Below are 25872 nucleotides of genomic sequence, written 5' to 3'. Positions count from 1 at the left end.
AACAAAATAACAATCAAATTAACATTTTAAATATAAATAATCATTATCTGTTACTTATAGAATATTTTGTATTTTCTAAACTATTTAATTCAACTTCTATTTCGTAGTGTGTGTAGCTGTAACCCCTCCTTTTTTAAATAGTAACGTCCACATAAATGCCCGGGACTGCTTTTTTTGGTGTGGATTACGTTTTCTGATTGAATATTAAATTGCCCAATCAGAAAATAATTTAAGCTTAGCAACAGCAAAGTTGTCTTCTTGTCCAATCAACCCAGTGGTGGGTGGGCTTTATTGCTCTCTAGATCATACCATTTCATTGGTCAAAAAGCTAATCAGTTTTGTTAGACTTGTGGACTATGTAGTTTGGTATTGGTCCGTACACTGAATCTTTGCGGAAATTAAAACGACATATCCCACAATCCATTTGATGGTACGAGTGGTAGCATGCGCGCGACCAGAGGCGGAGCTACTATATAAACACGAGCTCCCTCTTCTGCTGTAGCACACTGGACACTGTCGTGACGGTGAAGCGTAGTCTTCGGGTAAACGAGAGTTTTGACAGCACTGAAACAGTTAACGGTAGTTAGCTACAGTTGCTCAGACAAAACCCTTGGAGGCGTAACAAGTGCTTACTGTTAGAAAGTTTACGTTTAGTCTGTTGAACTTTGTTTTCAAACATCAAAATTCAACTTCCTTTTTGTAGTTTAAATTAGTCCAGGGGTACGTTTTTTAAAAAAAATTAGTTTACCGTTTTTTTTACGAACTTTGAAGCACTGTTTTGATAACATGATCATATTCTAAAATGCGCTAAAGTGGAGCCATCAGAAGGGATCGCGAGAATGGCAGAGTCAGCGGAGCAGACCCATTACCTGGAAACTTTGGCCAGCCCATCAGGTGGGAGCGGTGGGTACGCTTTGGAGCATCTCCCGGACAGCAACCAGAATGGACCAGTGGGCGGCGACAGGGGGCGACAGAGAGAGCAGAAGCAGCAGCAGCGGGCGGAGAACTGTGTGGATATCAACACAGGCAAGTTATGGCAAATGAAAAGCGGACAGAGGGAGGTGTGCCCTGTCTTAGCAGCCGGAAACGAGCTCTCGAAGTGCCACAATGCAAGTCAGCTTCATCAGAAACCCGAAGGTCTTCAAGCGGGTGATGGTAATCGCAATCCACGCGGGAAAAACGACGAAGACAGACCTCTGCAGGAGACTTTGAACCAGGTACAAGTGGATAGTTTGCTCATCGACTCAGACACAGGCATAGATTCACGTCTGGGAAAGAAAAGGCACAGGCGCAGGACCTCCAAGAAGAAGCGCAACTGGAAACCTTACAACAAACTTTCATGGGAGGAAAAAAAAGCCCTGGAAGAAAGGGAGACTGTTCGAGCTTCACGGATGAGAGAAGAGATGTTCGCCAAAGGGCTCCCGGTCGCTCCCTATAATACCACCCAGTTTCTGATGGACGAGCACGACCGAGAGGAGCCCGACCTCAACACTGAGACGGGGGTCAAGCGGTCATTATCGGTTGTTGGTCGCATGGAAGACACTGGTAGCGAGGAGGACCTTTTTGACAACGAGGAGGACGAGGATGATGACGGCAGCGGCGGAGGCAGCGACGGGATCGGGAGGCCCGGGAACGCAGGTGGGGAGTTTCTCCAGAGAGACTTTTCCGAGACCTACGAGATGTATCACGTCGAGAGCCTGCAAAACATGACCAAGCAGGAGTTGGTGCAGGAGTACCTGGAGCTGGAAAAGTGCATGTCCCGGTTGGAGGAGGAGAACAACCGACTGAGGCGCGCCGTGGAGCCCGGAGCCGCCTCGGAGAGCTCCCAGGTTCGGCTCAAAGAGATGGAGCTCGAAGTGGAGAGACTGAGAGCCGAGAACTCTGAGCTGCTTCTAAAGGGTCAGCTCAGCAGAGACAGGGGCCATGTCGCGACAAAATAAAGGACACAACTCTATAGGGAAAAGGTAAAAACATTGGACTGCTGCATTTTTTTTAAGTGTCACAAGTTTTCTGTAATCAATCTTTCATCTGGACTAAAAAAGTCATTGCACTGCGATGCAATAGCCTACTTGACGTTTCTTTTCTATCTGGACTATAAGCTGTTCATTTTTTCTTCAAGGGGAAATTTAAGATTCATTTTATAAAGCGGAGGCGTTAATACCAGAATATTGAGTTTTTTCCTGGTCAACTTTGTAGGTATATCCATTGACAAACTTTTTCATGTTTAATTGGGGAAAAAAAAACTGTATGTCGCATTTTCTCCTCCAGGCATCAATAAAAAAATTACAGTGAACTGGCCCAGCTTGGAAATACTATTTTTTTTTTCTGCAGAAGTAAATTACAGAGTGAACATTTTAACAGTTGTGTGTAAACATTAGTTAAAATAAAAAAAAGATTAAAGTTCCGATTAAAGGTGTCATGTGTTGTAAAGGGGGAAAACAATCGCCCAAAAGAACACAGGAAGCTGTCAATAAAAGCTGCAGCGAGGAACTGTTCTCCGTGGCTTTTTGTCAGATTACAAAACTTTAATAATAAAAAAAAAAAATGGGCAAGTTGACACCAGTTGGCTCTGAATAGGAAGAATAAGCGGACTGTAGCAGCAGCCTAAAAGTGGGGTAAGGTGGTATATGGATATGCACATGATCAAGGATAAATCTATGACGACTTAATACAAGTGCAAAATAACTCCCCTGTTTTCTTTGGGGTACAACTATTTCCATAAAAAGCCCAAATAATCTACAAAAAAATTCCTTCTATAGATTGCAATTTTTAACTCGCAGCAGATTTTTCACAGAATGCAAAGAGCCTCAAGTTTCCTTCATGTTTAAAAAAAAAAAAAAAAATAATCTGAGCAGAAGACCTGAGACCCTATCTGCAGCCTCTAGAGGGCGTCATTCAGCTTCTATTTCAAGTTCCCTGGAAATGGGAGTTAAAATAATAATCTCAAATGCAAACGCACACGTCAGTTTTAAACAGTTCTGTTTATTTACATCATATAACCTTAGTTTAAAGCAAACAGCATGAGGGAAATGATTTCAGGCGGACAACTTTTTTAGTCCAGTCATTTTCATATTAGTTATACTCAAAAGCAATTCCAAATGTACACAATGCAATATGTTACATATTACAATGGTATATACAAAAAAGAAAATTAGTTAAAAATACACCAAGACATTAGGCAAAAATCACATTTCAGACAACACACAGACTGATGAGGTTTCCTATTTGATGAAGTCGTGGGCTGTTTGCTCATCTTAAGGAAATTGGATGTTATCTGGAATGGCCTAAATGCGGTTCAAGGGTAGGGCTTGTTAGATGTACCATATTCTCACACTGTGGATCACTAGGCAAAGAGAGATGACCTTAGTTTGTTAAGAAAAAGCAGCTGAGAGAATAACTATGCCTTTTTCCCTCATAGCAGCATCAGTAACAGCTGTTAACGCCTCTGTCCAAGGCAGAGAGAGTGCATAGATGTGTCCTTGGCTTGAAGTGTGCTTTTCTTTTCTACTGCCTCTCACTGGGTGTGTTTATAGTGTAATGTACACATCTTTGGGTCGGTTGCCTTAGCTATACCGTCAGCCAGAGTAGAGGAGGGAGAGACCCAAAAACAACAAGGAAATGGAAAGATAAGAACCGTGCATGGCACTGGAGAACAAAAACACATTCCAGAAATCAGGCACTTGTAGAATAATCTTGAGGTAAGAAAAGACTAGAACTTGTTTATTATTCTCATTCTTCACTAGGTTATTTGGTCAGATAAAAAAAAAAAAAGTTGCATCTCCTGTTTGTGGCTTGTAATGGTTCCAGAGCATAGGAGAAAGAAACATAAGTTCATATTAGATGACGTTCTGTGTTTAGTTCCTCCATTGTACCATTTCCCCCAGCCAGGGAGGATTTATTATAACCTGGGAAACTCCCTGGCATGTCTTGCCAAGATAATAAATGTGTTAACAGACCAAACCTCAAAGGTGATGCTCTGAAAACACAAAGATCCCAAATGACAGAGGCGATAAAGTCGCAGTTATGTACTGCGGCATCGTTTTCAACATCTCTGCGACAAATGGATACATACTTTTGTCTTGAGCTTGGTAAATATGAGCAGATCTGTGGATGCAATGCTCAGTAATCCCATACATGAAGAAGTGACTCAGCCATGAGTGTGGTGAGCTGCCTGCACATGCTCCCAATATAATCTATTAGATTACCTTTGCTAACCTGCTACAACCACTGAATTATGTTTATTATACGACAATATCTGAACAGAACAAGGTATTCACAGTGCTGTGAATCAGAGAGAAAGGCCATCTATGAAGAAATAAGGAGCAGGTTTCGTCATGTTTATCTAATTTCCTTTGAACAGGTACGCGCAAGAGGTTAAATCAGATAAAGATACTTTTTAAAAATTTTAATACAAAATATTTATATATAATATCTATATTTAGAATATAAACATAAAGTATATATTAAAGGAAACATTTCAAGTAACATCTTGAAAGAAAGGACCGTGCACTTGTATGCACAATTTGTAAACCATAAAAAATAACAAAAAAAAGTAAAAACAAACATATTTATATTTACAAAAGGTTAACTTAACAAGGCTTTGTACAAATGTTACAAAACTGTTCAGCACAAACACCTGCACACTCTGACATGATCACGAATATGGTAGCGCAAACACACAAACATTGCAACCGAATGCATTACCTGGTGGAGAGTAAAATTGGTGTTTTACAGTGTCTGTGGTCAGCGGAGGAACATTTTAGGAGGACTGATATAAAAAATCAGTTTAATTCCCTCTTGTAATTGTTTTTAAAATGACGTGAGTTATTCTAATTGCGTGTGTCTGTTTCTACTGATCAAGTACAGCAGCTAAAACATTTTTTGTAGCAGTGAAACCCCTTTAGACAAGAAGCACCATTCTCTCTAGAACCAGACGAAGGCTGCATTTGGTTACTTTTAAGGAATCAAACCTTTAATTATCATCCCCTGTGAGCCATGCAGGAAGATAAGAGGAGACAGGAGTTACTGAAATGTTAATTCTTGGCTGTAACATAGATCTTGATGAGGTCTGTTTGTGTTTCTGACCTGTTTCTGTTTCCTTTCTTTAAAAGCACACATGAGAAAAAGAAAAAAAAAAAAGCTTTGGCAACACTGGAATGCCCCATGCCATGCAAATGGAGCTTATCAAGAAGAAAAGGGTGGGTTGTGTTGGCCCTGTCCATGAAGCACCTGGCAGTGCACCAGGGCACAGCTGCCGGTTCACTGACCTGCAGGGGGTCAGTTGCTTGGTGGACTCCCTCAGAATCAGCTGCTAGCGGGGGCTCACAGGAACTGGTGGAATCTAGAGGTGGAGGCTTGACGTGCAAGATTTCCTTGGTCGAGGCTGTCTTCGCCCCGTGGCAGTCCTTGTGTTTTGACCTGGTTTTGATTCATTGAAGATAAGGGGAACTCGACAGTGAGTGGGGGTCTCTTTTCTGATGTCTCTGTTGGGGAGGCCACCACAGTGTGCCTGCGCCACGCTCGTCTCTTCCTGCGAGTCTCGGGTGACAGTGGTTTTCGCAGCCCCACGCTGCGCAGATCGTCTGCTGATCCCAGCAGTCGAGCGCGGACCTGCTCGGCCAGAGACCTGTTGCTTGGCCCGGTCGGGGTGAAGGAGGCGGCCTCGCTGGCTTTGGGCTGCGGCACACGTAGGCTTTCCTGGCTGCTGCCTGAAGAAGGGTTGGTTCTGGAGGTCTCCCTCTTCGATTTGGGTGGACAATCTGGTCCAGAGCCCGTCCCCTTGCCCTGAAACTCCAGCAGGTCCAGAGGGCGAGCCTTGGTCTTCTCAGACTTCAGCTTCTTTCTGGCCAGCGTGTCGCACTGGATCAGCTTGTGGGAGTTGAAGGAAGGCCGTGAGTTCAGTCTGTGAGTGGTGGAGGAGGAGGAGGTTGAGGTCGTGTTGGACCGTGCCCTTCCTTCACTCCTCTCCACAGAGTCAGGTGTGTGTGTGAGGGGTTTGGGTTGGGTGAAAAGGTTTGTGGATGAGAGGATGGGGGGTTTGCTGTGGGAGTACAGAAAGCTGTGCGGGGGCGGCGGCGGTTGCGTGTTCACAGGTGATGCCGGGTGTTTATCAGGTCTCTCCTGCGTCAGAGAGCGTGAGGCGAAGCCGCTCTCGTTGTCCGTCTCACTCACCAGCTCGCTGTGTTCATCATCAGCATCATCACCCCTTCCCTCTGAGCCCAAGCTCCGCCCCAATGTAGAGAGGGTGGAGTAACCAGAGACAATCGAGCGAGCGTCCTCTGGAGCTCGCCATGGCTTCTCCTTCACCTCCACCTGCACCTCCTCCTGTAACAACACAGCTGCCTGCCTTCCTGCCTCCTCTTCCTCTTTACAGCACGGCCGGCTGGGAACAACCGCCACCACTTCCTCTTCTACCTCCTTTTTCACTCCGCTTTCTACAACTTCCTCCTCATCATCATCATCTTCTTCTTCCTCTTCATCGTCATCCTCCTCTCCTTCTGCTCGAGGTGCAGTGTCTCCTACTGGCGACTCTGCCTCCTCTTCCTCCTCTGCCCCTTGATGTCCAGCTTTGATTGGCTCGTGCTCAGAGTCGTCATCGGTGCTGCTGCCTACGCGGCGGGCATTGTGGCGCTTCCTGCGTTTGCGGCCCGTAACGGCTGACATGATGGACAGAGTCAGGAAGTCCTTAGCTGTGAGGTCCTTCTTTGAGCCCCATGACCCCTGAAAAAGGAGAAAATGTCACTCCACCTCTACCAAGTGTGTTGAACTACTTCTGTGTATATATGTGGTTTGTTTGGGACAGCTTACCTTTGATTTTGCTGAGTCACTGTTGGTTGAGTCTGCAGAAAAGGAGATAAAGACAGTAGGTCAGAGCAGCAAAAGTAAAAAAAAAAAATACAGAAAAGTCATGGTGGAGGACAAAGAGGTTGTTTAACAAAAACAACAATGAGAAATCCACCAAAAAACACAGAAATTTGGTCCTGCACTGTTTTCTCTTCAACAAGAAAAGATGCATATTCTTTGGAAACTATTCTTCCTCTGTGCCCTCTCACCATGTCCCACCCAAGAGCAAACACACTCATTTACACACCAGATTATGTAGAGGGGGAAATACAATGATTGGGGAAACAGCGACTGGTGTTTTTGAGGGAGAAACTCCATTAGGGAAACCACAGCACACGCCGATGACATCGACAGGAAGACCGATGACATCAGTAAGTGACAGAAACAGAAATAACCAAGAAAACAAACACATTCCCTCAGAAACACAAACACACAGATGCAGGAGGAAAGCGTCATATTTCGCGCATCGTTTTAAACGTCCGGATCTTCTGAGAAACCCAGAGGGTCGAGAGGGTTGGTCAGGTGTTGTAGGTGGAGCTGTTTCTTCGGTACCAATGACATCAGATTATTTTGTGCCAAGCTTAGATATGATGGCTGCCATCTTTTATATCATCCTTTACATAATGAAAACTCCATTAGATGCACAAATTATTTTCATTATTAAAGAGCCCATATTATTTTTATTTACTGGTTCATAATTTCCAGAAGGAGAGGTTTACGTGCTTTAACCCTTTGAGCCTAATTTCTAGGCTTCTGCTCAAAAATTGCATACTCATAATGAAATGAGTTTATCTCTGCAACCACAAAGTATATTTGAATACTTTTGGAGTCCTAGTAAAGGGAACACTTCTGAGATTTATTAAGATGTGTAAATATTTTATTATTAATGGTGAAGAATAAATGAAGATGGCATGTGACGAATGCTGTGTCAACACTAAGTTTGCATCATGGTTTAGCCTCTGGTCTGCTAACCTGCGAGACAGCGAGGTGGTACATATAGGTGCAGCATTTCAGACAGATGAAATGGGCCATTGAGGGGATGGATTCATAAAGAGACTTTAAAACATATTTAAAAAAATTGACATTAAATTTAAGACAAACTGGAAGCCAGTGAAGGGAAACCAAAATGAGAGTAATGTGCTCTTGTCTGCTTGTACTAATTAAAAATTGGGCGGTGGCATTTTGTATCAGCTGTAGGCGAGAACTGGAGGAGTGGCTGATTCCAAAAGAAGAGTATTGCAATAGTTAAGTCAGGAGGTTATAAAGCCATGTATCTCTGCTTCAAGGTTATTTTTGGATAAAACCGGCTTACCTAGTAACTGCATTGACATGGCTGTCAAGTTTTAGACTCAGGTCCAATTTTACACCAAAATTGTGATCATAAATTAGAGCCCAGAGAGGAAAGGTTGATGCAGTTAGTCCTGCTAATGCTCCTAGTGACTTCGGTCTTGCTCTCATTAAATTGGTGAAGAATAAATAAGCTGGCATTTAGGACAGATAGGGAAAAGAAGTTTCAGGCTCACCTAAAAAAACTAAAAGAAAAAAAAAAAAACATTTTCAGGATGAATATAAATATCCTTTTGGAACAATACAGCTGCAGCCGTAAATCTCTTTCAAATCATAGTACAATATGTGAACATTATCTCTGCAAAGGTCAGCTATGATAAAGTGAGGCAGAACAAAATTAGAGATTTTTAGTAGACTGCTTAAGTGAGGTCATTTTAAAAGGTTAACGTTTAAGAGAAAAACATGTATACATAAAATATCTAGGGCTGCAAACAGCTCAGCCCTTTTCCTGAATAAAATGTTTATGTTATATAACAAACAGGAATAATCAAAATAACCCAAAAAAGAATAATAAAGTCCCCATGGCATGTCCAGCAGGGCTATTTTATGTTATATTTTCCTGTGAAAGCAGCTTAGAAGGCCAAATCCTGTCCAAAAAGACAAACTCTGCTCTATAAAGCAATTTATAAAGACATGCAAACATAAATAGAAATACAGTTTAAAAGTTTTTAACAATGTCTGGCTTTTGAAAGGAAAATATAAAGAAATCAGGGGTGGCTTAAACTGTTTGCACAGTACTGATTGCTGCACTGTGTTTAATATATATGAGTGCAGAATTAGTCAGTAGTTCAAAATCTTTTGGGAAATTTCAAAAGACCATAAAGACAACCTACAATAGCAACTTTTGTCATTATTAGGTCAAATACGTGCTTGCATATGACATAATGTGCATAATAGATAATTAAACACCAAATTTGATTCCATGGGGACTTTATGTAATTTATAATTAACATTTGGAGTTATTGGAACATGAATCACACATAAAACAGATAAAGGTTTGAGAGGTTAAACAAAGAAATTGTTAGTTTAATTTTCTTTACAATTCTGTTTAGAAAACAAAATATTTTTTTTAAATGACACTTTAATATTGTGTATACTGGTATGCATGAGCACAAGCCTTGCTCATGTGCTCTCCATTATTGTAGTTAGTATTACCTACGGTATGTCACAGGCCACTTCTTTGTGAGCCAAAGAGAGTTGCTTTTACCTCTGAGCTCACTTCAGCTGCAAGGGGGAAGGTTTGGGCCACTTCTGCCATCTGGAAGCTTCACAGAAAATAATGTTTCTTGGAAGAATTGAAATCACTCAGGCTTTGAAATGGCACGTCAGAAACGGCACCACCTAGAGTCCCTTCAGAGCCAGAAGTGGGGGTTAGGAGTCTAATGATTGGACTGCACCGACCGAAATGTCCCACACGATAAGTGGAGTGCAGTGCTCAACAGACAGGCGGAGTTGTCTCTCAGTGACAATTTACGCTCCCAGTGTCAGATACAGCAGCTTTAACAACCACCCAGTCATCCATTAACTTATTAGTCAGACTGGAGCAACACTGATGTGACACGGTTTTAAAGACGCCTCAGTCTGACACTGACAGCAAGACGCTGGCTTTCAGGAAGATAATGGAGACCGTGGAGACACAAGCCATCACCACCGCTAACACATTCACTCACACAACCATTATTTCATTGCAAAGCATGATGCACACACACACAGACACACGCATATTGCCAGGGGAGTTCCCATCCTACCGCAGTGGCTGCTCCACAGGCTCAGCTAAGAGAAGGAAATGCAGAAACGTACAGAGAAAGTGAAAGATGAGCAACGTGGAGGGGAAAAAAAGAGGTCAGCAGAAAGGAGAGAAGTATCGACACGCTATGAAACAAAGAAACACACCAAGTGCTAACAGATGTAAGGCTTCTGTTCTTATGCTGCGTTCCAGTTCTGCTGGAAAGTGGGAATTCTGGCTGTAGCTGGGGTAAACTTCCAAGGAAAACTCAGAATTAAGTACTAAATGACTTCAAAGTAATCCCCTCATGTGTAACATTTTCTCAAAACTTCCCTCAACAAATTTTTGAAAATTTCTTACGAGAGTGACTTGATGAAGCATTCATTTGTAATGAATGAGTAATTACTTTATTTTAAAAGAAAAAAAAAATCCACCTGACATACAAAGAGGGGATTTCCAACTTCCAGCTCAAAATGAAAGGCAGCATTAAATTTGGTTTCAGATTGAAGTGCTATTTGTCAGCTCGGTCAGTAAAAAGAGTAAAGAGCTGTAAAGGGTGTGCTCACCTGAAGCCTCCCCGAGCAGCGCGGTCCTGCCAATGTTGGAAAGTAGGTGGTCGATGTTGGGGGCAGGCTGCACATCCTCTGTGTCCACTGGCGTCTAGAGGGACATTCAGAAAGCAGACAGCATTAGCAGCTGTGATGTCACTTTTGGTATCATTTTGGGATGTTGTTAGTATCTATGTGCAAAAAAACTGCAGAGGGAACTTACATATTCATTATTATTTTAATCTGATGTCCAAAATGTTTGGACATCTGAGCTACTTGTCATTTTTCATGGCTGATTCAGAAGTGTTTAGATATTTTATATCACAATGAAAAACTTCCAAAGCAAAGACAGGCGTGTGTGAGACTGTGTGTTGCTGCCTGAGTTTCTGAAAAGATGATGTGTTTAATAAAAGAAATTGTATCTTTCTGAGCCCATTTCAGTCACCAGCTGACCGATCTTTGTACCTCTCACAGGTACAAAAGATAGAACTACAAAATAACTGTATTTCACTTTAAGTGTCTAAACCAAACTGCCAACAGAAACCACTTCCCTAAATGATGAAAAAAGAAGTCATGGTTAAACTGAAATGAAAAGTCAAATTTTGTTCTTTAAGTTTCCCAACTCCTTAATGTGTATAGTTCTTACACCAATTAAATTAAACAACCAAGTGGATGATGCCATCTGCTTTCAGACGGGGTTGAACCATTTTTAGCTGCAAGGAAGGGATTTCTGCAGTGGTAACTCTAAACTAATAAAACACACACACCTGTGCTTTTTATGTATTTATTGAACATCCTGAGTAATCATTGATATGAGGCTGTAAAATGCTGCTGAACTTTTGTGCTTACAACTTCTCCAAAAGCTACTCTGGGTCAGGTGTTCAAGAAAGGAGATGTGATTGGATGTGTGTGGTGTAGATGTGCCAGGTCCTATCAGTAAAAGTGTTTACTGGCAGTCTGCTGCACTTGAGGAAGCAAAGGATGTATCCAAACTGCAAAAGACTACTTTGACATTACACAGTGCTACCAGGACAGTGTTTGACATTGCTGCTTAAAACCAGGACAAAAACCCAAAGCTGTGAATTAAGAGTAAAGAATAAAGATTTCTGTTTGAGCCTGCATGAACTAAATTCACTGAGGTAGCAATTAATTCAAGGTTTTATAGGAGGATGTCAGAACAGCAGATTAACAAATAACTGACCCAAAAGGAAATCCACAACAGTTACTGAATAAGAAAAAAAAAAAAAAAAAAACAGAAATCCATAACATTAAAAGGTTTTTAGTTCAAATCTCATCACAATGGGAAACATCTGATGCAAGTTGTTGCAAATTCTTTTGGGCCAGATGAGTTTTTACATAAAGCGCTCAATAAAGAAAAAAAAAAAAAAGCAGTTTGATGAAAACCAGACCAATTTTATGAGACTTTAATTCACATGTCCTGGTAATTCCAGAGAGTTCTACTTTTTCTTGTAACTTTTTGTTCTCCATATTGAAACATAAATGAATCATATTACATTCAGATACAGAAACTGATTCCTAATCATACCGAATCTAACTGCTGCTGCACATAGAAACCAGTGTTAACACATCTGAAGGCTTGCTCATATGAAACAAACTAAGTTTTATTGGAAAACATGACATTATGCTCCCTCTTACAGACTGTAGTTGGTCTCTTCCTTGCAAGAGTCTTGCAAAATAACAAAGGAGTTATTTTACATTTTCAGAGAATAAAACCTCCTTTTTGTTGAATTTTAACTTGCACTCTTCAAAGCTATTGCAAATCATTGTCGTATATTTGCAGTCATTTTAATATCCTTTCACTTCAGCAACAGTATGGAGACAAACCTTCTCATCCTTGTCAAGCTCTTCTGTGAAAAACCAGGTGCACTGCAACACAGAGAAATAAATATTAAACATGGAAAATATTTTATTGAGTGTCTTTTGATTTTTATGTGTTTGCTTAATTTCTCTCACATGTTGGATGAGCGTCTCTACTATCTTGTAGCGGTCAGGCATGTGCGTGACCATGTCTTTCATGTTGTCCTCGGATGTCCGGACCAGGGTCGGCCCAAACACCAGAGCCAAGTTACGAGGCTCCATCTAAACCCCATCCAGGAGAAGGTAAATATCATGAATGCTGACAGAATTCAGTAACATTTGATTACTTTTAAATGACATCTACAAACCTTGTTTTTATCGGAGTGGTCAGCTATCGTCTTTAGGTGACTAACCAGGAACTTCAGAGTGTGATAATAATGATCTGGGAGGTCTCGAATCTGTGAGAGAAATACAAATAAGCCCATTGAGCCTGCAGGATTCTGCACACTCCTTAACCAAATACTGCAGGTAACCAGTCCTGTTCAAATTAATTTATGAATACAAACAAACAGATACCAGTTTCTTCATGGTCTTCAGTCTCTCTGATGCATTTTCCATCCGATTTGCATCGATGAAATCATTATACTTGTCTGTTGAGATATTAGAAAGATTAAAATTCCTGAGGTAGGATGGTTAAAATGATTTACCTGCATAGTATGTGTGTTGGCTTGTTGAAACCCGTTTGGACTCACCGTTGGTGAAAAGCGGCTCTGGAAGCTTCCTGAAGAAAGATTTGAGCAAACTACTGACAACGTTGAGGTCCTGCCATTTCTGTTGACCAAACCCACAAAGAAGGCTTAGAAATTTGGAAATATTTTACCTCCTGTGTTTAAAAAGAAGTTTTTTTTTTTCCAGTTAAATCTTTTATTTCTCTTTTCTTTTGTCTGTTTAAATTCTCACCTCCTCTGCAGGGTTGATGTCCACGCCCTTGTTGAGCTGGTCCTGAAGCAGCGACACCATGGCGTTATTCCCTGGAACTCTGTAGATTCCAGTGTTTTCCAGACCCATCTCCTCTACCAGGCCGCAGCAGATCTCAACAATCATCGGGATGAACTGGAAAGAAAGGCAGACACAGACAAATTATGAGAAACATTAAGAAGAAAAACTTGCATTCAGAAAAAGGAAGAAGTAGCTAAGGCTAACCTTGTTATTTGCACCAGGCTGACATTCCTCCAGCCTCACACCAAAAGCTTTGGGCCCGGCCTTCTTTGTCTTCTTCATGATATTAATTCCCCACGGAGACTTCGGAGGGCTGCTCTCATCTGGGGACAAAAAGGACAATAACATAGGTTTCATTGTGACTTTTCATCTACTGATTGTTCCTACAGGTTCCTAACATAACATGCAACAGAATCAAAAAGAAATGATACAACTACAAAGATTGTAAAATGTGCAGATTTGAATGTATAAGGTATTGTTTTTCTGAATATTTAAAAATACATTTAATACTTAAAATACAGCTTACAAACTCTCTTGTAGAGACACAGACCTGGTTTCGGAGAGCGTGGCGCACCGGCTGCGTTCTCTGTCTTGTTCAGCAGGAAGGGAGGCTTCATGCGGGGCAACCGGGGAGATGAGTCTGGCTTGCTGGATGTTGGACTGCAGGGGGAGACAGAAAGTCAAGTGTAAGTCCAGCTATTTGGATTCCTGGAACATTGGGTCATTCTGAACTTGTCGGGAGTTTTAATAATAACATGCTGTGACTCCAAAATTAAAAACTTGCATTTTTAGTTTTCATTTAAGTGCAAACAGTAGAAGCTTCAATGCACATGTCAAACACACATTGGAAGAAAAATTTGCAATTTTTTATGCTTAATTACAACAGTTCTACCCAAAACTGGAGCTAAACTGGTCAAAAAGAAAGAAAAAAAAAATCTCACTAGCAGGTTTGCACCCAGAGCAGAAACTCGTTTCAGGTAACTCACCTTTGCTTCCTGTAGTCGTTGAGCTTCTTATTGATGAGAGCTTGTCTGGAGGAGCCAAGTTCCTGCAGCAAGCAAACAAACAAAAACATCTGCATTTTAATTCTGACAGCTTCAGCTCTGGTGGAAACAAGGACAGTACAGAATAAGCATAAACCTGAAAGGCAAAGGTATATTCTCTGACCTCATTGTCTGTCTTGCTGCTTTCCCTGATGACCTTTATCCAGTCCAGCATGTCTTCTCGGTCCTCTGCCTGCAGCAGGTACTCACAGAAGTCCTGAGTGGTCAGTCGCAGAGCATGCTTCCGCTTGGTTTCACTGTATGCAATGTCCACCAGGCAGCCCCGGATGCTGATTGGCTGCTCGTCCTCAGCAGAACCCTCGACAGTGGCACCGCGGAGCACTGCCTCCCTCTTATCCTTGTAGAGAAACAGCGAATGGGAGCGAAGAACCGAAAAGACCCGCTTCCATGGACGCATGCCGCTGCCCACCTTCTGCGAAGCAAAGAGAGCATGTGACACGAAGTCCGGCAAATACCTTCCCTTCATCCTCTTCTCATGAAGCCTGGTGTGCCCACCTTGCCCTTCTCTGTGAGGATTTGTTTGAAGTGCAGCCATCCCTCTCGCCGTACGTCACTGTAGGTGATGTTTCCTAACTCTGAGGTGGAGTGACGTTTGGAGCGGACCTCCTCTGCAGTCCCGATGTTGTCCAGAGACTGAAACAGAAAGAAAGACATCCAGAACACTTGTCTGAAGTAGAACTAAAATTCAGTTTCATTTCATTTGAATGTAAATCAAAATTAATCATAATAAGTCACTTTTTTTTCTGAAAACAACTTTTAAAAAGTAGGATTAAGTAATTCTCTTTCCCTGTTGCAGCATTTTGCATCTGAAGCTGTGTCACATAAACAGTTATTTTATCGCCTTTTTGGGCCTCTTTATGTTTCTGAATACTACCTTACAAATTACAAAAGAAACTGTACATTTTCCAGCAACAAATACAAGGTAGAAATAAGAGGAAATAAAATGCAAACATGCATGATATCATATACCCCTGTGGTTTTCCTGTTGCAGCCTTTGCATGACTGACAAAAGAAGCTGATTTATCATCCTCAGATCCCAGCTTGAATGCTTTTGGGACTGCGATTAACTTTTATATTAATATCAGGTCATGAAATATAACTTTTAAAGTTTTATCATTGTTTTAATAAATTAACAGCTTCAACAAGCAAGCTAATTCAATGCAGTCTTTCTCATGCTCTTTAATTTCAAGACGATATACTGTGATTAACAGTTTGCACAATGGCTTTATTATACTTTAATTATGCAGAAGAATAACACAAAGAAGACACAGAGGCAAGTTTGACTTTATATACATGTAATATATACATAGAGTTTATACATGAAATGTGCAGAACTCACCCCATCTGTGAAGAAACTCTTCACTCTTTTTGGTAGCCTTCTGTTAAAGGAAAACAAGATTTAATGATTAGGAGATTAAATGTCAACGCATCCGCAGGCAGATAGATTTTAAAGGATATATCGAAAAGGAGTCCATTTGTGTCCACTCCACAGTACTCACAAGCCTCGTCCTTCCTCTCTGAACGAGTTGAGTCCTTCATCACAAGACTTGGAGCGCTCTGTGGTGATGGCTAGAAGATAGGAGGAACGGCGAGTGGATTTAATACTGCCTGCTCAGTGGAAGGATGAATGAGTGGAGAGACAGAGATGAAAAAAAGAGAAAGAAAAAAAAAACAGAGAGAAAGACAGAATGTTGATGTTGATGCCCAAGTGGACGGTGTTGGATTAGGAGACAGAGACAGTGAGTGAGGGTGGGGGGGGCCAAAGGTGGTCAGGGTTTTCAGTGACGAGTGAGTGAGTGACGTAGTGGTGATGGACGGTGGGGACGTGATCTAGAGCAGTGGATTAGATTTAAGTTTCTCTGGACTAGTTGCTCACCACTTGCATGCAGGTGATCATGCAGATCTGGATTGGTCTATTTCAACCAGGTTGGGATTTAAGATAACAAACAAAAAATTTTAATGCCATGCACAGCTAGTTTTTTGACTTAAACCTTTCTGAATATTCATACAATTTACAAATCATACATGCAAACATTTTATAGCACCACTGAAAACTCCTTCTTATCAAGTCTTTTTTATATCTTAATTAGTCTTAAAGTTAGGCAGAGTACTGCCAAACAGGTTGAAACTGCACTTGTTTTGAGACTGAATAACAGACAAAAAAGCTTAATAAGATGGAAAGTATAGCAGTAAAAAAACGCCCAAAATCTCTTAAACCACTTTTAAAATGTAAAGCAACAGTTGCAGCAGTCATGCAGGCTTTTAAAATCTTATGCATGCTCCACAAATCCATTTATGAAAAAAAAAGGAAGAATTCCAAATGCTGAGCAAAGATCTAATTTTCTGCATGCAATGGCAAGGAGCGGAAGGATAACGGGGTGGGGGTGGAGGGGGCACTCACTGCAGTCGTGTGAGAGGAGCCTAGTGAGGGGGAAGGTGAAGGTGGGGGAGGCGGGGCTGGTGCCCACTGGGGGCGCTGAACTCATGCCGCTGGACACCACGGAGGACGCGGGCACGTGGCGGGCGCGCAAGTCAGCGCCGGGGCTGGTCGGCTCGTCTGTGGAAGGGTTGGAATTAAAAGGATGGGAGAAGGGCAAAGGGACAGGGTTAGGTGTTAGAGAAAAGAAAGGTCAGAAGGGAGGAAGAAGAAAGTGAAATAGGGGTTAGGTTAAGACAAAGGTAAGGAGAGGAGAGGTTTTAAGGGGTCAAAAGGAACCGCAGGGTTAATCGTTAGAATAATTTCACAGTTTCATTTTCTTTCAGCTTGAATAGGTACAAAGATCAGGCTTGAACGCAAGGCATGGGAGAAACAGCTTGAACACAAACATCCACAGCCATTTACAAATCCACAGAAGAGGCTTAAGTTCCTTAAAGAACCTGTTGTACTCCGTCAGAAAAAATTAAATATACCTGAAGCCTGAAAAAAATTAGACAAAGTCACAGACATTTGGTAAAATATACAAATATCTTATAGATAAAACAGTACCTGTGTCGTCTGTTGCCATAGAAAGAGCTACTGAAAACTGAACAAGTGGGGGGGGTTTAAAAGAGACTTACTGGCTGCAGGTTTCAGTTCTTTATGAAATCATTGTTAGTATGAAATCAAATCCATGTACAGAAAATTTTATGGTTCAAAAAGTAGAAAAAGATGAAATGGGGTAAATAAATGTCAATGTTCTGATTCTTGACTTACACTTCTTTGGTCAACAAGATTAAGGCATAAATCAGTTTAATGAGTCACACATGAAGCAAGTGTTTATGTGCTTTAGCTGATGAAGAAGGATATGAAACTGTAGCAAATGCATGCATACCCCCACACACATACTCACACTTCCTGACTGATAGAAAGGATTAGATACCAGCTTCATATTTGTGTAAAGTCAGTAGAGGCTGGTGACATTTTAAACTGCTGAGTGTGAGTAGCTCACCATGGAAACAGCAGAGGGCAGCACAGCCTCAGAAACCCACCCACCACCTGAGACTTTAATTTAAAATTCACTAACTTTTCCAATTTCATTTTCAGTTTCAGTATTCCTCTTTCATCTTTCCCAGCTCTGCCTCATCATGATGTCATCCTCCATCATTACTTCCCTTTTATAAATCCTCCCACCTTTGCCTTTTTTTTCTGGACTCCTGTGCATTTTAGAGCACAACATAAGGCGAGAAAACATTCCCACTCTGGGATAAGGAATCTGCCTGTTTACAGCGCAGCCCAGAAATAGCCAGGCTGTGGGTTTAACAAAGGCAGTCATTAACAAACAGCCATGGAGCAGAGGGACAGCGATGGACCAGCAGAGGGGAGCAACACACCGCTGTACACTTTATCCTCTCAACACATAACTTGTGGAAGGAAGGACTCAGAGATTAAGACTGAAAAGTGATGGGAATGAAGATAAGCTTACACAGGATTACATCCTACTTTAAGATTCATTCCTGTACAATTCCCTTAAAATTTAATGGATTACCTAAAGGAATATCCATTACTACCAAGAACATTTTACTTACTTAATATGGATTATCTAATGGTTGAAGGCTAAATAACAGCAACAAAAATGTTGCATCAACTTAAATTTAAGAAATAAACGCGGTGTTTAAGCCAGATGGACAAAAAAGGGCTGATGCCTGTGAGACAACAAAGAGGATAGAAAGTCTGGTTCCTGGTCTGATGTATCCAGGGTTAAATTTAGTAAAGACATTCATAAACCGAACCCCTCATACACACATCCTTTCATCTACCAGAGCAGCACAATGGCAGCATTGAACATAGGAGTGTATGAGCCCCTTCTGTTCCCTACAAAGACAACGACAAAAACCTCCAAATAATTTACAGCCTAAATTCAAGATAAAAGACACAATGCAGGAGCAAGTCATAATATGCCATTTATAATGTTACTTTGTACGAGCTACAAAAACATAAAACATAAAATACTTTATCAAAGTGTTAGTATCTCAGTGCAAGACGTCATAAAAACATATTTGCCCTCAGGCATGGCCTGTCTTTGTGCTTGCTATCTCACAGACATCCATGCTTTTCAAACAAGAAAAAATGACAACTATGAAATAACACGCACACAAACAGTCCCAGATCATATCAACATCTGTGTCAGAGAGATAAAGAGATGAAGACAGAAAGAAAAATAAATAAATAAGTAAATAAAAACTTTTCTCTATGGGGAAAAACTAGCCTAGTTTCAGTTTATGGCTATTAAACATGTCCCAGCCTGCAGATCTGACTGCTTGGTTTCGTCTAACTCAGGTGAAGGTACGAGACAAGAATGCGCTCTGACAGACGGATGGAGAGCGGCAGAGAGATCGACTGGATTTGCTCCGTGAAAATGATTTTATGGAGCAGAGTGCAGCCAGGTTTGAAAATGGATGCTCATTACAACATGGCTCCTAGTCAGCTGATTTGAATCTTTTCTGCATTAGCATGAACAGCGTCATGCTGTTTTTTTTCAGGCTGTGACATGGTGACAGAGGCAAGGCAAGGTGAGGTGAGGCTCGTCTTGTGGACCGTTTGACTTAATGGCTCCTGTTCACATAAAGTGATAGAAACCAATCAGAAGGCTGCAGGGCTCCTTTACTTTGAGTCTCTCGAGAGCAAAACACAAGTTAGGACACGATTACAGACACCTCCCACTGGCGGCAATATATGTAAGCAATAGCTACACAAAACTTAGAAATGCAAAAATAATGACCTTAAAAAAACCTGTGACACACTATCACCACGTTTAGGGTATTCTGAATTTTTTTAAGGAGTGGAGAATGTGACTCAATGCTAAAACCAACCAACCAAAATAAAAAAAACTCTCACACACTCATTTATGTGTATGATGAAAAGCAATCTAGTGCCCGGACTCAAACAAGGACTCATCAGGAAGTCAAATCTTCCACCTCATTTCCTCAGCATGGTAAGAGGACCTTAATGTCCGAGGACAGGCAACAGGATCAGTGAACTCCCATCTGATTCAATCTGTCTGCAAGATTGTGGGAAGCCCCACTATTACCCAATGCAAACATTCGCAGACAAACACACACACTAGCAACTCAGATGGAGAATGGAGCCTGAAGCTTGAATACACAGACTAGGAGGAAATTAAGGAAACACATGTATCACCCAAACTCACAATTTCATCTAAATTATAGGTCTGGGTTTCCTCTCTGTTAAGCTTTCACTAACATTTAATAAACACTCAATTAGACTGAAAAGTAATGAAATCTAAAGGTCAGTTTGGAGTAGAAGGCACAGTGCTGAGCTTACCTATAAAAGGGATCGAGGCCAGAGAGTCATCCTCAATGGGGAGAGGGGCGAGGTTGCCATTTGGTTTGCGTGGGGCTGCATCACCGGAGGAACCAGAGGTTGTGGTTAAGTCTTTGGGTTCAGGAGAAAACAATGAGGGTTCCAGCCCGTCCACTGGTAGGGCATAGTGGGGATGCCGCATGCCGTGGATGTTCCTCCGTCCCGCGGGAGGTTTCTGCCTCAGGACCACTTCCTGGGTTTGAGCCACAATCTCTGCCTGCCCCTCTGATGGCCTTTGTTCCCTTTCGTGGTTTGTTGGCCTGTATGCTCTGTCCTGGGATTCAGGAGATGCGGAGGCGAGGGGTGATGCAGCAGAGACAGTGAGAGGAGCTGATGATCCCTCTGGAGGGCTGGTTTTAGGTGCTGGGTTCCAGTTCAAGTGGGGGCCAGAGTATGATGGGTCCCTGAAAGAGTGAGCCTGCTGCATAATGCGGCCAGTCTTGCGGTAAAAAGATGGACTGTAACTACGGTAGCCAACCGGCTGGTCATCCATGTTCTGCCCAGTAGGAAGCCGCCTGCTCTGAGGGACGGCCTGCTGAGGTTGCGAGTGGGCCTGGCTATGGGTTTGGGGGTGCTGTTTAGATTGTGACTGCGGATGCCGGAGAATTTGAGAAGGTTGCACTGCACTGAAATGGTTCCCCTGCCTTGTGTAGGCGTCAGTCCTGGGGGATGGCTGGGGAGCCTGCTGGGACCACGAAGGCCTTTCAGGCCAAGGGGAGACCAGTCCTGCTGATGCTCGGTCTAACATCTCTAACGAGCGGCCATGGCGATCAAACTGGGCCAGTAAGTTTTCAGAGCGTGTTCGAGTATAGTTAGAGGCATGCTGGCCCCTACCTGGGCCCGCCTCCCAGTCTCCATAAGACCAGTAGGGCTCGCAATGGGGTCCTGGCCCTGACTGCTGTAGTAAGAACAGGGTGTCCTGCGAGGCGCTGTGAGGCCAGCCACCAGTCCGCTGCTGCTGCCTCCTTGTTTCACTGAGCCGGTCTTGAGAGTAGCTGCGGTGGCGGGTTTGCATGCTGCGTCCTGAGCGCTCAGGCAGCTGGCTGTAGTACCAGTCAGAGAGGGCCTGCTGGCAGCGATCCCCACGACTGTGGCTGACCTGGGGCAAGGGTGGACTAGTCCAAGCTGAGCTGGACTTGCGGGGCTGAGCCTGAGAAGAACTAGCACTGTGGTGATTGGGGTAGTGGACTTGCAGCGGGCTGGACAGAGGACCTCCTGATGAGGAAGAAGACGAGTAGGAGCGTCCCCTGGTCTGACCCTGGGGCTGCTGGCTGGTCATACCGTACTGGATCTCCTCTGTACGGTGAGCTGGACTACTATGACCCACGCCACCTGGCTCACCTGCCCGCCCCTCCTGCCAGCTGGCGGGACTGCCCACGGTAGAGCGGTTGTCCAAGGGTGATGAGGGGCTAGAAGAGCCAGGCCAGCGACTCCAGTTATCCAGCTGGTTCTGGCCCATCGGGGAAGACAAGGGGGCTCCAGATAGAGACGTGGTCTTGGTACGTGGGTAACAGATGGAAGGTGGTGGCGGAAGGTTCTCAGCTCCCCCAGAGTAGGGTTCGTTACCTGTCAGGTAGGCATCCTGGGAGTACGCCTGGAGGAGGGAGGGAAATGGAGGAAAAGTGAGAAAAAATCATGACAGGAAGATAAAGAAACCCCCAACAAACAGGTGTGTGTGTGCAGTTGTGAACACTGAATTCGAAATTTGCTCTAACCCTAAACAATTTTGACAACAACATGCAATGACTGTGATTACAGATAACTCCATTCCTTAAAATTTTTACTGACTGGATCTCTCAGTTCAACCCTTTTGCCACAGTTTGATCCCCAGGGCTTCAGCTCTCAACACACACATGTCAGCAAACAAAATGCATCAGCTCTCTGGAGTAAAAGCCACAACATTCATTACACAAGAGTCAGCTGCAAATAAGAAGGTCTGTGGCAATGTCATGTCGATACACATACACACTGATTTTAGAGAATCCAACGTAAACAACAAGCTCCTTCCACCGCTTCACTAGTAATCGGCAGTCACATTTAGAATTTCAGGAGAACAAAAACAATCTTGTTTACAGATTTTTTTTAACTCTCGTGACAATAAATCACACAGACGCTCTATTGAAGGTTTACCTAATCGATTAAGCAGCCAAACAGAAGTCAAAGTATCTCCACAGCTTGTGCATTGAGCTTGTCAGCACCACAAATTCCGAAGGAAGAGCAGAGGAAAGCACAGACTTCTCCTCACCGACACTCCTGACGCGACAGGATGTTAAAACCTCCAGTACTCCATATTTTACACCTTCCTTCTCCAGAAAACTTTTGGCTTCTTTTCTTTCACTTATTTCTCTCTGTTGATCGACTTGTTTTCTCCTGAGATCCTTCCTCTCTTTCTCCTTCTCTGACTTACTCCACCCAGTGGGAGTGTAGTGGGGAGGCGCAGCCCCAGTGATGTCATACCAGGAATTCAGGGAGATAGAGGCGCAGCAGCGAAGAGGAGGAGCATGAGAACAGAGGAGTGGGTTTATATTATTAGGAAAAGGCAGAATATGTCAAATGAAGAAGGCATTTTTGGCTTTTGAAAATGTTTCCGCATATGTGAGCGCAATCGCTTCAATCTAGATTTGCATGTTGAAATGTTGCTCCTAGGTAATGGGAGGGGAGACGAGGTGATGCATGTCGGATCATGCGCGCAAGCATGGTGCAACCTGTGGAGTGACAAAAATGTGTTGTACAGCACATGGGTGTGTGTAAATGAGGACAGAGGTTGTTGTTTTTTTTTCCAAACCTTGCAGTCAAGACACGAGAGACTCTTAATGGATGTTGTCATTTAAACACAGAGCAGAGGGCCTGTGAGTCACTCTCCAGTCATTCTAACAAAATCTCTACATTCTTGGACAACGACTGAGTAAATCCACAACAGACTCTGCAAACAAGTGCACAGAATACACACTGCTCTGCAGCATCCTACAATATTACACAGATGTATCTCCTGTAATAAACTTTTTTTATACTTTTACTCATTCCAGACTCTTGGTAACTTTTCTACAACACCTCATATATGGAGATTAGTTTTGTGGGAGGTTTTTAAGGGAGTAAAACGTGTGTGGAAAATGTCATACTCACACTTACCAACTGAAGCACATCTTCATCTTTTGGCATAATACAAAGCTCCAACATACTCTCACTGCAGGATGCAAACAGGCAAGGGAAGATGGGAGGAAGAAAAAAAAAACAACACATTACACAGTGTGAAATAGAAAAATACACCAATCCGACTAAATACCATGACTTTGTGCCACACTCTGTACCTTCTCTTATTTTTAAATATTAATCATAATTCAGATTGAATAAGTTGACAATATTATGGAAAAGTTTAACCCAATATGAACTGCTGCAATGTTTGCTTGCTTTTTAAGAAACACAAACTATTACAATGATTTAGCTTTTTAGATTGTTCTTATTTCATGCTGATAATTAAATTTTGAATGTTTTTAAACTTGGGTCATGATGGGCTAACTAAGCTTCGTTCATACTGATGTGTATGTCTGGGAATTGTTTTAGCGAGACAATCCCACAATAAACTCTGCTCTTGCACTCAGGAATCTACGATCAAAACATGAGTCCATGATAATTTTTCAAGCTTCAGATTGGTTAGAACATGTGAGTGTGCAGTATACACTGCTTTAGGGTACTCTTTCTAAAAGCAGTTCAAACTTATACAAATAATTAGGTGCTTCTCACCTCTCTGAAAAGCTGGCAAAGAGTAAAACAAACAGGTGCTTCAATGAATCAACTCTGGAAAGGCTCTCTCACAGTGTTGACAGGGAGGAGGTCTTACCTGTTCTGAATAAGGGCAATCACCTGCGAGTATGTCTTTCCTAGAACACTCTCTCCATTCACCTTCACCAGACGATCCCCTGAAGAAAAAAAGACATATCATATTATAACTAACATCTTTGACAGCACAAGTTATCTTGATATCTAAGCTTTAAAGCAGCAGGAAAGAAAACAGGCAATAGAGACACTGAGCAGGGATTATTTTCCCTGAGAGATCAAGGCAGGCGTCAAAACAGGAAATACAGAGGAGGAAAAAAAAGAAGCCCTATTTCTGTGTCTAATTTCAACAAAACCAAAATCATGCAGGCAAAACACTGAACTTGTGATCTGTATTTAGAAGGATACAAAGGTAAAAACTGTACACCTCTGCCCCCACCAGCGCCTGTTAATGTTTATCATAAGGATTGAAATATCAACACATAAAGTTAAAATATCCTTCAGCTGTCTAATAAGTATGTCTGACAACATAAAAAGTAGTTATGTAATGACGTAAAGCTGCAGAAAAGTTGATGCATGACTTTCTTCAAATTGCATATGGAACGTATATTAGCTGTTCAGTGTGTGTGTGTTTGTATATGTTCAGGCAAGTATGTGATTTTGTGGATGTGACAGCTCATGCTGGTGCATTGCACAGGTTTTGTTTGTCTGAACTGTCTTGCTGAGGCAGCAAAACATAACAGGAACACTTCAACAGCTCTATCACGTTCACATACACCTGAGGAGGTGTGCTGTCCAACTGGTTTCTGAACTACTGCCAATAAAATAATCATCAACAATGAAGATAAACTATCTATATAATCTTTTTTTCATCCATAAATCTTGTTTATTTTCTAGGATAACCCTTCTCTTTGCATCTTACATAACATTCTGCATCTGCTTCATCACATGACCAGTTCTACCCTCAACAGATTTCCTATGCAAATCATGCTGTTGGTGCTCCTTACCTGTGCACAAGCCCGCCTGATGGGCCGGGCCCTTTTCCCTCACATTCTTTACAAATATGGTGTCCATCGGCTCCAGACGACCTTTCTGATTCCCTGCATGACAAAAAACAAAGTAGATATAGCAAATATTTGGATTTGAACACACTGAGTTGAAATATTGTGAGTTTTTACTGTAGGACACTCCTGCTGTTTATGAATGAGACCTTTTTTAGCTTTTAGGTATCTATGTTTACTATCTGGTCCAACAAATACTCTATTTACACCTGGGATTAACATGGAAATCAGAAGAATCGGGGCAGATGTAGTTCAGGAAGCAGACTGGCTGTCCTCTGATCAGGAAGTTGCTGGTTTGATCCCTAATGCCTCTAAATGTATTTGTCACAAGCAGCTTTGGAATAAAGCATCTGCTAAACAACTGCAATACAATGTGATCTAGTTATAAGTGGGCATTTCACACCTGACATTAAAATATGCCTCAGTGACTGGAACAATATTATTACTACATTTTAAGCTGGCATGGGAACTAGATGGATATTTTAAAACAGATGCAAATTACATCATAGGACTGAATTGTAATGCTGATGAACTCAGTGTCAGAGATTCTTCTGCTTGCAGACAACTACACATTTGAGTACCAAAAATTGCCAGGCTCAGTTATAAGCAAACAGAAGAAGGAGGAGAAGGCAGCACCCTGGAAATACAGCAGGCTGCAGTAGTTTTTGAAATGAACAAAATATGCTGCTGGGTTTCACTGAACTATTAACTACTAGTTCAGATTTTTTTTATGCCTTATTGTTTATAACAGAATATTTTTCCTATAAAGTGGAGACACAAAATTAAGCATGAAGGCCCAGATACATTCTTGTTTGAACTGTTCATTTTAAAAAGTGGACAAATCTGATTTCAGAGCATCCTGGGTGCTTCACATCTGTACTTGGGACCTGTG

The 25872-nt window shown here is 42.2% G+C and overlaps 2 protein-coding genes across 11 annotated transcripts in view; one reads left to right on the top strand and one right to left on the bottom strand.

Moving 5' to 3' along the window:
- Positions 1–497: 497 nt before the first annotated feature.
- Positions 498–3811, top strand: hexim1 (HEXIM P-TEFb complex subunit 1). Its single transcript, XM_041999989.1, has one exon. It carries the CDS (start codon positions 840–842, stop codon positions 1938–1940), a length of 1101 nt encoding a protein of 366 aa, XP_041855923.1. The 5' UTR covers positions 498–839; the 3' UTR covers positions 1941–3811.
- Positions 2963–25872, bottom strand: part of arhgap23a (Rho GTPase activating protein 23a) — a 65386-nt gene continuing 42476 nt past the window's right edge. For 5 of the 10 annotated variants that reach the window (XM_041999962.1, XM_041999935.1, XM_041999954.1 and 2 more), the window contains exons 4-24: positions 24927–25019; positions 23984–24062; positions 23275–23329; positions 20107–21739; positions 16747–16902; positions 15845–15953; positions 15685–15724; positions 14841–14978; positions 14449–14757; positions 14268–14329; positions 13832–13941; positions 13486–13604; positions 13243–13395; positions 13035–13113; positions 12859–12932; positions 12651–12740; positions 12439–12564; positions 12310–12351; positions 10483–10576; positions 6808–6839; positions 2963–6720 (exon numbers count right to left, since the gene is read on the bottom strand). In XM_041999962.1, the coding sequence (XP_041855896.1) occupies positions 5323–6720; positions 6808–6839; positions 10483–10576; positions 12310–12351; positions 12439–12564; positions 12651–12740; positions 12859–12932; positions 13035–13113; positions 13243–13395; positions 13486–13604; positions 13832–13941; positions 14268–14329; positions 14449–14757; positions 14841–14978; positions 15685–15724; positions 15845–15953; positions 16747–16902; positions 20107–21739; positions 23275–23329; positions 23984–24062; positions 24927–25019 (4991 nt within the window). In that variant the 3' untranslated portion in view covers positions 2963–5322. The other 5 variants (XM_041999911.1, XM_041999918.1, XM_041999927.1 and 2 more) reach the window with 5 other exon arrangements.

Source organism: Melanotaenia boesemani, chromosome 2, assembly GCF_017639745.1.
Source record: "Melanotaenia boesemani isolate fMelBoe1 chromosome 2, fMelBoe1.pri, whole genome shotgun sequence".
In the NCBI taxonomy this organism is placed as follows: domain Eukaryota; kingdom Metazoa; phylum Chordata; class Actinopteri; order Atheriniformes; family Melanotaeniidae; genus Melanotaenia; species Melanotaenia boesemani.
The sequence above is the reverse complement of the archived record's forward strand: the minus strand, read 5'-3'. Positions and strand labels throughout refer to the sequence as shown.